We start from the raw sequence: 16,360 nt of genomic DNA, 5'->3' as shown, positions 1-16,360 counted from the left end.
TAGCCCTGTCCTGCCCTACATTTTGGGGGGACCGTTATGTCTCTTAAGCCTGGCCATGCATGCACCTAGTTTTTGGCAAGGATGTCTATGTGAACTTCAAGTAATAATACAGAACATCAAGCACAGGCTGTGGACAAAGCCTGTCTGTGGTGCAGGATGTTATCCTAGCTTTATCGGTCAAAGCAGAACTCCAAACCTTGCTGGTAGGAAGTCTGTAAAAAGGCTGATGTTGAGCCTTCATTGTGTGTTGCTCAACGGTGTTGCATCTGCACAGGGAAAGCTATAGAGGTCTTTCTGTACAAGTTTGTCGTACAGAACACCAAAACAGTCCTAAGCGATCTTTATGGTACCTCACCTTGATACAGTGTTCAGTAGCACTGCATAACTAAAAAGCACCTGTGTCTTTTTAATTACCTCTAGTAATTTTCTAAGTGTGCTGTTGTCACACGTAGCACCACAAAGTAAATACTGCTTTATGAGTTCTAGTGCACTCCTCTCTCTTTCCCTTCAGTTTGGATTTCTCGGTTCTCGTGTTTTCCTTCTGTCATCATTTCTGCCCTTGATGTTGCTTTCTTTACGATCAGAATTTCTCTACACATGCTTTTCAAGAACTCTTCCCGGGGGTCTTCTACCCCTCTCCATCCCTATGCTAATGAATTAGATGGTAATGTTGATGTTCCCAAATGTTTTCCAAAGGTTTTTCAGTTAAGCTGAGTCACAAAAATGGTTGCCGTTGCTTCAGGTTTTCTGTTGCTGATTCTAGAGAACAACTCTGCACACGTTAAATGGAAAGAGAAGCTCATTTTTGCAGCCATGAACACTAGAGAGTTTCTTTCAAGCAAAAGCTCCAATTTCATGATACCTATCACATGCTCCATCGTTAAGGGACATGTCTGACACTATTGCAAAAACAGAGAGCAGCTGTGCTCCTGAACATAGTCATTTTCTGTGCCACTGTAGCCAGGACTGTGGTAGATTTTAAAAACTGTTCCAGAGGCTCTGAGTCCCAGCCAAGGTCCTGCAGAGCTGGCTGGATTTTTCCTTTTAAAGCGTGTTCTCGTCCCCAGATGACTTTGTGCAGCGCTGGCTGGCAGCGGCAGGTGGGTTAGTGCCTAGTCATGCCACAGGGAAGGATCACAGAAAGAACTATTTCATCCGTCATGGCACGGTATCGTAGCAAAGCATGGGATAGCAGTGCTGTTGCTCTAGGTAATTCGGACCTGCGAGGCTCTCCTCCGTAGCACTGAGAGAATAGGCTCGCCAAGCTGGGTCCCCCAGCACAGGTGATATTTCTCAATCCAGTTTGCATTTGCACCTGTGAGTCGGAGGATGTTTAATCAGCTTCAATTTCTTTGCTGTTGTCAGCAAATGCTCACCTTGGCATTTCTGTGCGATTCTGTACCATCTCAGGTGCGACCTGGAGAGACGTCTTAGTAAGGTTTTTATTTGTAGGAGTGACTTCTTCCCTTCACGATCTGTAAAAGCTTCACGTGAGAAAAAATAAGTATTTCCAGCATCTAAAAAAAAATATCTTTATGGGCTTTTCCTTTTCAGAGGGGATAAGATCGGCCTGTTCGATGCTACCTTATCATCAGTCTGACCTGTTAAATTTATTTTTATGCTGTTGTTGTAGTAATTACATGGGAACGTAGCAATCGCCAAACCAAAGGCCATCATGAAATCCTTGATGATCCGATGCTGGTGAGCTGTGGAAAGCAGAGCTGCTTGCCTGTTGCTTTTCTCTTGCCGCATCCTTAATTGCGGCATTCGAAGCATGATTTGGTACACTGTTACGCTGAGGTAAATGTAGAAATTACTCCAAAAATGGCTGTTACTCTAGGGCAAAAAACTAGCATGAGTTTAGAGTGAATGCTAATCCAATACCTTTAGTTTACTGGTGGGTAATGTTTTCCTTTCAATGATTCTTAGTGAAATGCTTCACAGCAGAGCTGAAAGTTGGCTAAAAATACTGTCTTTGAAAATTTGGCTCCAGCTGATTTTATACCTAGAAGCAGAACTGTGGATGATCTGCCACAACTGGTTAATTAAATCCTGTGCTGCTAGCCCTCAATTAGATGCATTAAGTTGCAAACCTTGTTAGCAGATTTGCTGTCCAAATATGGAGAGGTTCTGTATATCATTCTGACTACTTTTTATTTGGGTTTTTAAAGAATGTATGCAGCTCATCTAATGAAGTGTCTGTATGTACGAGAGGAAAAAAAGAAACAGATTTCAGATCTCTCTCTCTGTTGGTCTGTCTCACTGTGTCTCTCTTCAATGAGTGGGGTAAAACTCCCCTTACATGTCTTGGGGTGGTTTTTTTTGTTTTTTTGAGTTTTTTTTTTTTCTAATGTTCCTTGGACTCTTACCAGCAGGTTTTTACAGTCTGTTGCCTGCCTCTCCGATTAGAAGAACACTGGCATATTTTAACAGTTTCCTAGGATCCAAATAATCTTTAATTAACAGGGAATTGATGTTTTGGAGTGCAACCAAAACATGGGAGACGTTGGAAGCAGAGAATGGGCTTGCATCCTTCCAGCTTTTAGCTGGCTGTGGCAAGGGGCAAACAAATAAGTAAAATAGGCTCCGCTGCAAACAGGTAGCGACTTATTGGTATGCAAGGGGATTTCTTCATTTGCATTATGTTCCCACAGAACTGGTGGTTGGTAGCGTTAACCGGGAGGAGCTTTCTGCTGTACAGAGTCTGAATCAGCTCCACCCCTTGCAAGAGCGCAAAGTGTTCGTCGGTACCTTTCCATAAACCAAATTTCAGTGGCTGCTGAAATCGTTCTTAGTTTAGATTTGTATCGATCGACTGTTGAGGCAGCAAGGTATGTTGCGTTTGTGAGGTTTAGGTTGACTCTGAAGCTGTAAGCTACATGAGTGAGCATTTAATTAAAAAATCAAAAGTCTGCAAATGACAGGACTTTTGCCGAGCCGATCAGCTGTTGTTGTTCTTTTTCTTCTGGAGCAGTTTGCCTTAGGATGGTTGAGCAATAGGGCTGGGATGACACACTGATATTGTAGCAGAATGAGACTAGCTGAAGTCCTACAGTGAAGTCAGACATACACTGAACTATTGTTCCGGGTGAACTGGGGAGAGAAATGGTTTATCAGCTAATTTTAAGGAATGATAGGTTGATACCTGACGCAATGACTGGCAAAGAGTTATAACCAACAGTCACTGAGTCAGCGGTGCTAGTTTTCAGTAATGCAGTAATTTGTGGACAAGTAAAAATGCATTTGTTTAATCCAATACTGGCTTTTTATTGTTGCTTTTTTGTGTCGACTTCCCCCCCCCCCGTCGCCCCCAATCATAGCACTCGCTGAATGCCTTCTGTCTCTTTCTACACCTAGGTGGTACATGCCAGAGCCCTGCTCTTCCAGCCCTAGTGCGTCCTCCTGCTCCACCTTTGCAGCCGTCGCTGGATATTAAACCATTTCTTCCGTTTCCTCTGGACACTGCCGCAGCAGTCAATCTCTTCCCCAACTTCAATGCAGTAAGTACGCTCCTAACAGTGGCTGTCCACCACCTCCGTGAGCCACAGTTTCCATGGAAGACTCGAGAGGGCACAAAGTAGAATTTTATGTACTCAATTAAACGTGGAATATCCTCTCCCTTACTGAGGGCCAAATAGCTCTTTTAGACACGCTGGTAGGCCATAAATTAAAGCCTAGCTGAGTGTTAGCCAGAAGTAATGTAGAAGGAAAAAATGACATGATCCCAAGTGACGTGCAATAAAGTTGCAGGCCGCGTTCAGTCCCAGGGCTTGTGAGTTTCCCACTCTGATTTAAGATGTGCAGAGTTTCACTAACCTACAGTTTGCTGCAAGAGTGAAACTCTCAGAGCGACGGCATTCTACATCCCGCCTCTAATAGGCTTCCTGAGAAATACTTAAAATCTACCAATCGGAGATAAGATAAAACTGTTGGGTTAATTAAAAAAAGAATGAGAACAGCATTAGCTGGTATATAATCTATTAATTGGCAAACAATCCAGTGTATTTTTTTCCCATTAGGATATTTTATTTCTCATGCCTTAGGTTAAAAAAAGGTTAGCTTTCTCTTTAATAATTTTTTTTACTTAGTCATACTATCTGTGACTATAGAAATCTTATTCCTTCTCAGCTATTTTCATTATTTTACTGACATATGTTATGACTGTTTCAATTTTCCTGTTTCTGGCTGAGATATTTAATGCTCTAAAATAATAATAATAAAAAAAGTCTATAAATTGGCTTTCTGTTAATTTTGACTTTATAGAATTATTCACCTTTTTAAATTAAACATACTCTGGAAAGTTCTTTACATATAGTAGATATAGAAAAAAAAAAATTAAGAATGTGTGTCCTTACCTACTTTGAGAGACACAGAGAGGGGTGGAAATTGCCATGCCAAAACAATTTTAATTATCATGCAAAAATCTTAATTACAATAATTAAATGTAGTAAAAGAACATGCCCATTCTAGAAGCAATTTGTGGTAATCAATAGCAAATTTCCATAATTAAATGTTCATTTATTTATCTTTTATGGATGTTCATTTTGCTTTAAAGTAATTAAAATGAACTAATTGTCAAAAATATTTATTTATGCAGTCTTAAATTCAAGCAATTCACAGCATTAATAGAGATCAGAGAAGCTATAAGCTGCAAGTCTTAAAATGCTCGGAAACAATATGTCAAAGAATTATTATTACAAAGACACTTTTTCAAATTTTAAAATGTATATAGGAATGCAGCAAAGTTTTAAAAAGTGCTGGTTTTAACCAGGTTACTGATAACTCACGATGAACTGGATAAACCATTGGCTTCTTCGGTATGCTTTAGCTTTTTTTCTTACCAGTTTTGCTTTGTGATCACTGTATTTAATGCAATAGGGCAGCTGAATTTTTGAAATTGTCTATTAGAATTTCAGGGTTTTTTCCAGGATTTTCCATAGTTCAGAGTCTTCAGATTGTTTTGCTAATTGTTTAACTCTGCATAACTCAAATGCAATTTTAATGATGAATTTTAATAACTAATTGATAATCTTGTGTTGTTCCATAAATTTGCAGTTTCTTTTATTTTTTTTTTTTCAAAGACTGATTTTATAGTATAATTATGGGGGGGGGGGGGGAGATGTGCTTGTATTAATTTGGAAATAAGAAAGTAGAAATAGACTCCTTTCAAAACCCTGTTATTCTTGAACATCACCTTAGTGGTATATCGTTTGGTATATGCACTGTAGTTGGACTTTACAGACTCCTCGTCTCTTCAGTTTTTGGGTAAACTGAGCCTAGGTTTCAAAAGTGAGACTAGCAGCCCTTTTTAACAGCACTCTGAAGTTCGTTCCCATGCAAAGTACTGCTTCCTGTGATGTGTGGCCGTCTGCCAAGTCCACCTTGGATGAATATGTCAGTCCTGAGTGTGAGGATGCTGTCATGAGAGCTGCTGTCACCTGCCTTGCTGCTCTCAGTCTTTGCCTTGCAACGTGACCTTTGCCTTTTCGTCATGTGTGCTGACATGCAGCATCATCCCCAGTATTCCCATTTTCATTCTGAACAGTACATTATTGAATACTGCTGTGCTTAGCTCACGTGCCAGGGCTGGTTAATGGCATCCTCCAAACATGTAGGCTAGCTGAGAAGTTCTGCATGTTTCCAGAAATTCTTTCCAAGCTGACGAATCTTTTGGGGACACATCAGCTGCTGCTGAGCATTATCAGCCTAAGGAGAAGGTAACCCACAAGTCATATTAGACTTTAAATAGGACATCTGACAAGGGCTTTAAGGATCTGAATGTGAGACAGAAAAAAAGTGTTTAACCAAAAAATGATCTTCTTAAATATGCATGCTCATGAACAATTGTAGCTGTTGCTAATGCTTTGTATTTGTTGACTTCCTTGACAATCCTACACTGTCAGCAGAGAAGCGTTCACATTCTGTGGCTAAACCAAGGTCAAGCAGGTGGTCAGTAAGACCCAGAACTCCAAACACCTGAACTGGAGGTTCTCTCTCTTGTTGTTGATAAATTAGCTTACCCTTGATTGAGATGTCAAGGTCATAGATTGTGTCTTAGGAAATGGATTTCTAGGGACCTCATGACCCTCCCATGATTCCACAGAAACTAATGAGTTTGACAGCATGTCCGGGCTACTTCCTATGATGCTGGAGGAAATTACAGGGTTTTGGCCATTTACCGGCCACTTTTCAACAGCCTTCACTTGAGAAGAGCATGATCAAGGAGAAACTGGAGTAAAAATTCAGTCGTGTTTCAGAGAAAAGAAGTGGTCTCTGGTTAAGGCAATCCTAACTCGAGAGTTTGGTTGTGATAGGCATAGGCATCTGAGCTAATCAGTCTAAGTTTCTTCACAAAAGACAGTGGAGAAAAATGAGCAATTTCTCCAATTTTTTAAGTGGAGAAAAACACACCAATGTAGGTTGCAATGCAAGCACCCAATACATCTACTTTGGCATGAGGTGAAGTGAACCTTGAAAGTTCCCATTTGCCTCTGCTGACTATAATGAAGGACTGGCTCAGCTGCATCTGCATTTGGTTAGATGACTCCCTCATTATGGGACAGGTCATAAGCTATTCACAGCTGATATATTAAATTCCACTCAAAAAATCAGATGACAGAAGTGCTGACATTGTATTGTGTGTTTACGGAGGAATGGTCCCATTTATCAAGCAGCTATGCTTCTAATTTTATCTAAAGACAATCTTCAGGGAATTTGGGAATTCAGATGAACTGGATAGAAATATTGGGAGAGGTGAAAGCAAAAGGAATTTTCCAATGGAGAATCTCAGGCACATGCACAAGAACTAACAAAACCAAATACTGATTATAAGTACCACAAGTAATAATAGTAAGGTGTTGTATTTTATACCATTTTTTCACTCTGTTTCAGTTCATTGCAAACATAAGATTACTTTGTTACTGGTGATTTTGGGCTAAAGCTAGCTCAGTTTTTGCTGGCCGCCTCTGAGGAAAACGTTCAGCACTGATTTCTACGAAGGCCAAAGCTTTCATCGGAGCAGAGAATAGAAGAGATAACATGGGGTGTACAAACCTTTGCCAGTAATATCTCTGGACACTGAAGAGAGGGAAATGTAAAAAGTGAGTAGCCTGAGAAAGGCAAGGAAGATGAGATGTGAACCTTTGAACCATTCAGTTTCAGGAAGAACATTTTCTGTTTACACAAGAAAGTGTAAAGCAAACATACCAATTAACAATCTGGTTAGTTGAACATTTGTAGGTGCTATGCTCTTAATTGTGAAGCAAATGGTACCCTCAAGTCATATGTAAAAAGAAATTTTAACAACACAGCTGTTTAAACTGAAAACAGCCCACTGGTGCAGACCCTGAAGAATCACAAGTTCATTGCAAGTTTATCTGATATAAAAAGATGAATCAAGTATATGGGATTTAAATGGCTAAATTTTATGAATGAAAGAAACTACGACTATAAACAATGCTTATGTAGGCTTTTTAAAATATGATTTGAAGATTGTCAGAGGAATAGAAAAAAATTGTCTATTCTGAAAAATGTTTGAGATAATTTTGCAAACATTTGGTATACATTTGGATAGTTTGGTAACATTTGGGTGGTGTTTTCATCTGCAGAGTGAGAAGCTTTAAGTCTGTGCTTTTAAGAACTAGTTCTTAGAGACACAAAGCTTTAGTAATTTTACTGAATATCCTCTGGTCCATGAGTGCATGTGGAAGTGCGTATTTGATGTTTCTGTTCATGAGCCAATGGTTAGTTGCAAAGAAATGTCACAAAGCATCGAAGTCTAGAAGTTAATTAACTTCTAGGAAAATATTGACAGGAGTCCCTGGACTAAGAGGAAATGCTTCATTTTGGTAGATATCAGCATCAGCCCTAAGTGACCCTCTGTCGCAGAGGCAGTGATGCACTTCACTCGTAAGAGAGAAGCTGCACTATATTTATTGATATAAGACAGCAATTTAACAAAGTTTGATCGTAAATAGGGCAGTGGTTTAACAAGATTTGATGGCAAGGTACACTTGGTTATTTACCGCACAGGGGACAGGGTCAGACAGAACTGTCAGGGAGAGCCGCCCGTTAAGTCATGAGGTTCAGGTAGGACCTCTCAGAGAGGAGTCTAGGTGCGGCTGGATCCAGTCCTAGTCTAAGACTTGGTCAATGATTTATGGCTAAAGGATTATAAGTGCACAATCAATCTAAGATATAATCTTAGTAAAGCTTCACAGTTTAGCATGCTATTAGTCACTTCCCAAGGTTCTGTTGCAGCAAGGGATCTCTCAGCCTCAAGGAGGTGTCCCTTCTCAAGGAGAGATCCTGGCGTGCAGCCCACTGCGTGCAGGAGAGCTCAAAGGGCTCTTGGGTTGTTTGCTGTTTATGGGGGTAAGATGATTGGCTTACAGTCATATTTGCATACTGACCGCAGATGTTAGTTTCTTCCAAATTTGGCTTGAGTGCCAGTACTGTGGTTAGGTGGACGCATTGACTTGGCTATTGTGGTGTTATATGTCTCTCCTGAACCCCCTTTGAGCCAGATGCAGCCATCACAACCAGACACATCCATTATGATTGCCACTGGTGGTTATCGCTTAAGCAGGGTTACGGAAGATACAGGTCAAGCTGGGAGGTGTGGGGGAGCACGCTGTCACACCATCCCACAGAAAAAAACACTCAGATCTTTTTTATACGTCATAGTCTCCAAACTGTGAAGTATATCATCATCAGATCTTTTTTATTCTTTGTAGTCTCCCAAACTGTATATCATCATCCTCAAAACACAGATGCATCAGGTTTTGTTTATTTCCGAAGCTCTCAGAATTACATGTTTCAGCCTTTTGAGAGACAGAATATAAGTTTACAAATCGAGGACATTTGGCATTACTAGGTGGAAAATTAAACAATGCATCGTGCTCCTTTTTTGTTTATTCTTTGAAGGATATGCTTAACTTTTTCCTGAAAAAATTCTAAAAAGTACTACATCACACTTTGTAGACTGCAGTATGAGCATAATCTAGTGGAAAAAGTCCACAATGTACATCTGGGTAAATGCTTGCAAGCAGAAATAGGGGTGTTGCTTGAAAAGCTCCATCCTAACTCCAAACTAAAGCCTGATCTCCCCTTGCTGCCAGTGGAAAGTTTCCCAAAGAAGCATCCTTTGGAAAGAAAAATGATTACAGTTTTGACTAGTTATGACTTGGAAGAGCAGTGTAATGTCAGAACTGTACTAAATGTGGATGGAAAATGAACTATTACTCTACAGACATCTCTTTCTCATGATCCATCTGGATTAATCCGTGTTCGGTGCCCTGATTTTTCCTGTTTGCTTGTTCTATGCCAATTGCCCCACGTGCAATACTTAGGGCTTCACATTTCACCTTCCCCTGGTAGAAATTTGCCATATGGGAAAGGAGGAGGAGGTAACAGCAGCCGTTGCCCGTAGATTAGGACTCCAGCGGCAGCTTGGGTTAGGGTGCCAGTGCAGTGCTCCTTGCTCCTTGAAAACCAGCCTGTGCGACCTCCTACCACCTTCCAGGGCAGCCCGAAGGCTGCACGCTCTATTTACGGAGGTGAAGCTTGTGTTTGTAGCTATCCGTAGCGGGCAATTATGGCTGGCTCATTTCACTGGGAGCTGCTTTTGTCCCCGCTCTGCTCTGGCTGTCGGGCCTGGCGTGGCCTGCTGATCACCACTCAGTTAGCTCGTACGGAGCGTAGCTTCGTGGTTGTTTGGGAAATGCAGTCCTGTGCTACTGCGGCCAGACGACTGATAGAAACGGACAATGTAGAAAATCTGCTTGCTGACAAGTATTTCTGGGAAGGGTCATGCCAGGAAATGTGGGGAAGACCTGTCAAAAAGCTGCCAGAAGCCATTTTAAAAATCGTTTCCTTAGGCTCTTGCCGTGGACAGTTTTTTATCTAGAAGAGAGATATGTGCCGCAGAAATGCTGTGCCAATTTTCTGGATGTTATGAATAAGATGTAGCTTTTGATAGTGAAGAGTGGAGGAGGAATCTGAAATGTATGTTAGTTTTTCTAAACATTAGCAGCCTGAAATTTACACATTAAACCCAGGTTTTTTTGTATGTCTCTACATAATGTTTTTGGTTTATGTTTTCTGACTTAATTGAGCAGAGGAGCGTAATGAGACTATTTTTCCTCATCGCATAAAATCCTTTAAAGTTTAGTAGTGACGACATGCTGTCAGAATGCTTTGTTTCCAGAAGAGGATAGTCAGGGGACAACACAATGGCCTCAGTTTCACGTGAATCAAAATGGAATACTGCCTATATAGAAGAACTTGGCAGTAAAAATATAGTCTGTGCTGATTTTTAATGTTATTTCCATGAGAAGGACCTTTATCAGGTGAACTGTACTGCACCAAATTGATAATTTGTCAGACAAACAGAGGGGATTATTGCTTCTGGGGATATTCCTTGCATGGCTGCTCATTTACAGGTGTCTAGAAACAGGGGGTTTGGCTCGCGCTTTTCTTTTCCATAGCACTGCAATTGAGCTGTAAGATAGCTATACTCTTCTTTATGGGCTATATCTCTATTGCTGTTTAGCTGAATATTTTTCAAAATAGGGAAGACTGCAAAAATAATGTTTGGGTCCAGGAATTCTTTATTATAATAACATTTCCGTCACTGGCCAGGGCATTTAATTAAGAAGTCTGCAGGGGAAGAAGAGGGATTAGGGAATGAGCAAACACAAGACAATCCTGGCAATTCAGATGTTTTTTATTTGGTGCTTGCAAAACAGGAATGACTCAACATCAGTATGAAATATCCAATTATTTGAATCGGCCAGATTTATTTGCTGTACATTTAAATCCTTAATCTACACCCTGGGCTCTGTTTGAAATAACAGTAAAGCTCTGATTCTCTGATGCAGAGGAAATGTTCACAGCTCAGGAGGCATGGTGAAATTAAGCTCTTCGTTTTTTTCCCGTTTTGAGTCAGTTTAGGATAGATCCAGCTCTCCTGGAATACTCTGTCTGGCTGTTCTTATATATGGCCTATGCTCTATGTCACGGGCAGGGAACAGAGCTCGTATTCTGACTGTATAAATGAGTGTACCTGCAACCCTCAGGTCACATTCCTGTGGTTGCCTGTGATGGGATGGCTGCTATTTTCCTTTGCATTGCGGAGCGGCTGGGGAGCAGTGTCTCAACTCCCTAGCAGCTGTCTGCAGAAGGATTGCTACTAATTTCTTTGGACTTGATGCATTGTTAAGGAGCATCCTGCTAAATCTAGCCTTAATCCCTGTGCAACCTCCTCTAAAACCTTTTGGCCTCTGCTTGCGACTAATAGGTGGGACTCTTCCAAGTTTCAACCCAGGCATTAACAAATGTTTTCTTGTCATCTTTCTCTTAGTGTTACCTTGCATTTTGGCAGCACTCTTGGCCCTGGTTTTGGAATTGCTTGCATTGGGCCCATGTGAATTGAAATTGTGAAACTGAAATGTGAAATTACCCATTGCAATTTTTGGAATTGCTTTCATTGGGCCTATATGAACCTCATGAAGTTCAAGGCCAAGTGCAAGGTCTTACACCTGGGTCGGGGCAACCCCTGGCATCAATACAGACCGGGTGATGAATGGATTGAGAGCAGCCCTGCTGAGAAGGACTTGGGGGTACTGGTGGATGTCAAATTGGACATGAGCCAGCAATGTGCGCTTGCAGCCCCAAAAGCCAGTCGTATCCTGGGCTGCATAAAAAGCAGCATGGCCAGGAGAGGTGATTCTCCCTCTCACTCCACTCTCATGAGACCACTCCTGAAGTCTAGGGTCCCCAATAAAAGAAAGACATGGACCTGTTAAAGCAGGTTCAGAGGGCCACGAAATCAATCAGAGGGCTGGAACACCTCTCCTATGAAGAAAGGCTGAGAGGGTTGTCATTGTTCAGCCTGGAGAAGCGAAGGCTCTGGGCGGACCTTATTGGGGCCATTCAACACATAAAGGAGGCTTATAAGAAAAATGTAGAGATTTTTTGCCATGGCCCGTAGTGACAGGACAAGGGGCAATGTTTTTAAACTGAAAGAGAGTGGGTTGATTGGACATAAGGAATAACTTTTTTACTATGGGGGTGGTAAGACACTGGAATAGGTTGTCCTGAGAAGTTGTGGATGCCCCATCATTGAAAGTGTTCAAGGTGGATTGGGCTTTGAGCAGTCTGATCTGGTGAAAGATGTCACTGCCAATGGCAGGGGGCTTGGTCTTGATGGTCCCTTACAACCCAACTCATTCCTCACAACTTATTTGAACGGTTTATCATTATGTTCCAATTAGCAAATTAGCAGTCTCCTGTGCTTATGGTGAGGAACTGTCACCTCTTGCCACATAGAATACAGTCATCTTGAGAGCTTAGAGGAGTTCACTTTTGGGTACAAATGGGTAGATACCATTTAAAAAATCCATTAAAAAGTTTTATTTTTATTTAAATTAAATTTGTATCAAGGGTGCTCCAACCTTCTGTGATTGCTTTCAGTAGAAATTCAGGTTTCTAGGATGCGCGTTCTCCTGAGGAAGCAAACTTTGTCTTAAAATAGCCTAAGTTTGTGTCATTTCACCTTGCTGAACATTATAATACCCATCCTTGAATTCATCTCTGTAACTGTAATGTGAATGTGAATTTTCTAACCATACCTGTTTTCTAGTTGCTCTCCATTTCTTGAAGTGTAATGCGTGCCTTTGGTAAATCTGTTTTGATTTGTCAAAAAAACTTATTTCCAGTATGTGTGTAGTAGCATCACCTGTATTTGACCTTCTCCAGCTACCATCTCTGTTGGCATTCAGCTCCGTGGCCTCATTCAGGGTCCTTACGGATGTCTCAATGCTGGTGGTAATTTGGCAGTGGCCACCTGCAGATTGTTTTTACTTTGTGGGTGCAGGTCGGATGTTGTTCTTCACACAGGCTGAGCATATAGTACGTGCACTTCCACCATCTGTGTGATAGCTCACAGTTTCTTCAGGATTTTTCGGGCAGTATATCACTCTCCAGTAACTCAGCACCTTGTGGCTGAAAAACAGATGTTTGTGCTGCTCCTTTTTTCCGTGGGAGAATGGGTGGACTTCTAACTAGTCTTCATAATTAACTGAAAAGGTCTGAGGCAGAATCACCCTGTTTGTATAAGCTCATGACTGCAGTATTAGCTAGATGTTCATACAGAAGGTTATGGAATATAAATGTGAAGGCATTTTTCATGAGCGATGTTGTTGGCTGGAAATAATATCTGCACAAAGGGCTCCACATACCTAAAAATGACACGCAGCAAGCTTTGTTTTCTGTCTGTTTTTTTATTATTATTATTTACTTACGTGATTTCTTTTTGTCGTTAAATCGATAGAATCTAAATATCTCACATGCTTCTTTCTTTAACTGATGATTAGTAATAGTGAAAGAACAGACTTTCTGAGTTATCTCATCCTGCCTTACACGTTTGCTAGAGGGCACTGCACAGTGCGCTGACAGATAACTTGCTGTTGGAAAGTCGTAGTATCCAAGGCAAAGGCAATAGCACAGCCTTTATTGGGGACTGAGGGTCCCTCAGGCTTTTGCTTTGCATGCAAAACATTCTCGTAAAGGAAATTAAATGAAGTACTCTTCAGATTTGTCAAGTCTTGATGAGTGGAATTACTTAAAACTAAATTTTATAAAGCATTTTATAAAGCATTTTAAATAATGTTTTAATCAGTTGATGTTTACACCCTTTGTCTTAATAGCACTCAGATGAAAAAGATCAATGATTATTTTATTCTGCAAAGACTATAAAACTTTAATGGGTTGCATAATAAGTATAACTCATAAAATCTACAGTTTAAATATGGATGGTTATTAACCTGTTTTTAAAAAGCTGCAATTAAAGTGAAAAGGAATTACTTAAAGAAATTATTTGATCACTGTAGTCTGAGGAGGAAAGAGTGATAAAATTCTAAAATCAGTATTATTTCTGTTGATGAGACAGACACTTGGAAAGATTTAAAATAAGGCATGAATCTTTCCTAGCCTTAGGCATGTTTGTGGTGCTAATCTAGCTGACTCACTATGTACTGATTTTTTATTTTTTTTTTGTACAACCTGCAGTTTTTCTTAGGAATTTCAGAGATATCTGTTGAAAAATAGCATTAGTTTGCATGACAGGTAATTTTACAGAGAGTAAATACATTCCTAAGCACAATTACCTTGTTAATTGCTTATTCGTAGCATGCAGTAACAGTGCTGCTGTTATTCAAGAACTTATCCTAAAACACTCTCAGTTTTATTCTTTATGATAATGAAAAGATTTGGAGCTCTTTCTTTCCCACTCTTTTTGTCACAATAGTTTGGGCTGGTAAATGGCACATGCTGAAGAACTCATTTATCTGGAGTCATTGTATGATGGAATATTTCTCTAATGTCCATGTCCTGTCTAATTTATTTTATCCTAGCATTTTTTTTGATGAGGGAAGAAAATCCCCAAAGGGTATATGTTGGGTTTGTACAGTAGAATTGGATATAGAACTCTGGATTCTCATGCAACTACTGTTTTTCCTGGCATCTTTCCTTTGGCTCTACTGAATGCCTAAAGTAATACTGTGTAAATATCCACACAGATTAAATTAGTAATCAAAATAATTCATAGAAAAATAGTACAAAATCTCGTATCTCTCACGGAAACAGCATTTCTCTTTTAAATAAATTGGTTTATATAAAATAGATGAGTATCAAATTCTTACTATTTAAAAGCATACAAATCAATGTTTTTCTGTCAAACGTTATATTTTGTCTAGAATTAAATGTTTTGTGGTGTCATGAGTAAAAAGTTTTAGATGACATATTACATGTTTTTTAATCAGAAAGAATTAAAAATTTCAAATAAATTGTGTAATTTCCTTACACAACAAAATCAGTCATGTTTAGAAAGAAATGTAAAAGCTGTCTTAACGACTCACAACAGCAGGCTAAATAGTCTATAACTGAATGAAAACTGCAGATAAAAAATAGAAAGATATGTAGGAAAGAGACATTCTTAATTACAGTTAGAGGTGGTGTAAACCTGCTGGAACGCTGACCAGCAGGAGTTTCTTTCAGTAGTTTGCTACTGTGAAATTATTAGGATGTTTGAACAGCAGAGACAGCAATCCTAACAAATGGAGGCCATGGCAAGAGTTCCTGCAGCTGAAGAAAATAACCCTGCGAAGGGAATATTTGAAGAAAATTTTCGGGGACTGATATTACTTTAAGTTATTCCTGGGACATTTGTCAAGAAGCCAGAAAAGGTGTAAACCTTCAGCCTTTACTTCCTTTATTCCTGCGCAGTTTTCCGTAGGTTCATCTGTAATCCATCACATTCATGCTTTGTTAAAAATTCAGGGAACGATGTCCACCTCACAAAGATAATAGTTTGGGATCCTGAAAACAGTATAGGTTGATTATCAGAGGTTGTTTTGTTCTTGAGCTAATCAGCCCTCCACTGTCAGAAAAGTCAAGCAGCTGATCTGATGTACCTATGCATCTTTAGTTTCAACAGGTCGGGCAGCTGCGGTACCTGAGGGTGGTGCAGTGGGATTATAACAAGGTAACAAAAGCCAGGACCAGGCCAAAGCATTGTCTGCTCCTATAGCCTTTCTCTGACAACGAAGGAAGAGCAGAAGAGCAGAGAACGTGTATAGCAACACTTGCCAGACAGTGCCCCCGGTGAGGTATGTTTTAGGGAAGGTCTTGAGCCAAATGTGTTATCTTGGCATGTGATAGCCCTCCATGAGGTAACATGCTGAACTAGATGGAATCAGCAGGAGAGTTTTTTTATTTTAACTACTAATGAGGTAATTTGAGCTTCCTCATTCCCTTCTCCAGACGGTGCCTAATATATCCAGGCAGGGAGATACGTAGGAAAATTTCCTTGGGCAACCAAAGTAGTAGGAAGAGATGGGAGTATATGAACTATGACTTGCTATAAACAGTGTAAGTCTGAGGGCGATTTTAAAGGTGCTATGCTTCTGGGAGCTGGAAGTGGATGAAGAAATGTCCATCCCCTTATTCATATTCTGTGTTTGAAATGTACTGATTTGCTAATGGATCCAACCCATTACATTATTGGTGTTGCTAGGAGTCAGGTGACAAAGACAAATCAGAGGGGTGATGCCAGAGTTAATTGTAGTAGTGCCCTCCCCAACGGCACTATCATCTCTGGGAAGCTTCAAAAGCTACTGTTGGCATTAGGAAGTAACATGAGAGAGTGGCGTCCAGGAGAGGAGCGGCAGTGCGGAGACTGCCAGTGAAAGGATTGGAAAATGCTGGATATATGGCATTGGGCTTGGAAGAGAGGTGGGAGGAAGAGCAGAGGGTTTTCAAGAAAAGAGACTTAGAAATATCTCAGAACAGGTATTTGAAA

The 16,360-nt window shown here is 40.3% G+C and overlaps 1 protein-coding gene across 1 annotated transcript in view; it reads left to right on the top strand.

Annotated features, from left to right (window-relative positions):
• Nucleotides 1–1,160: 1,160 nt before the first annotated feature.
• LOC309686459 (zinc finger protein 385D) overlaps nt 1,161–16,360 on the top strand; it is a gene marked incomplete at its 5' end in the record, with an annotated part of 142,847 nt that continues 127,647 nt past the window's right edge. Inside the window, 3 exons of the mRNA XM_082499159.1 lie at nt 1,161–1,209; nt 2,655–2,747; nt 3,358–3,500. Of these exons, the coding sequence (XP_082355285.1) occupies nt 1,161–1,209; nt 2,655–2,747; nt 3,358–3,500 (285 nt within the window). The remainder of the gene's footprint in view (nt 1,210–2,654; nt 2,748–3,357; nt 3,501–16,360) is intronic.

Source organism: Vanellus vanellus (genome assembly GCF_965231255.1).
Source record: "Vanellus vanellus genome assembly, chromosome: 2".
Classification (NCBI taxonomy): domain Eukaryota; kingdom Metazoa; phylum Chordata; class Aves; order Charadriiformes; family Charadriidae; genus Vanellus; species Vanellus vanellus.
The sequence above is the reverse complement of the archived record's forward strand: the minus strand, read 5'-3'. Positions and strand labels throughout refer to the sequence as shown.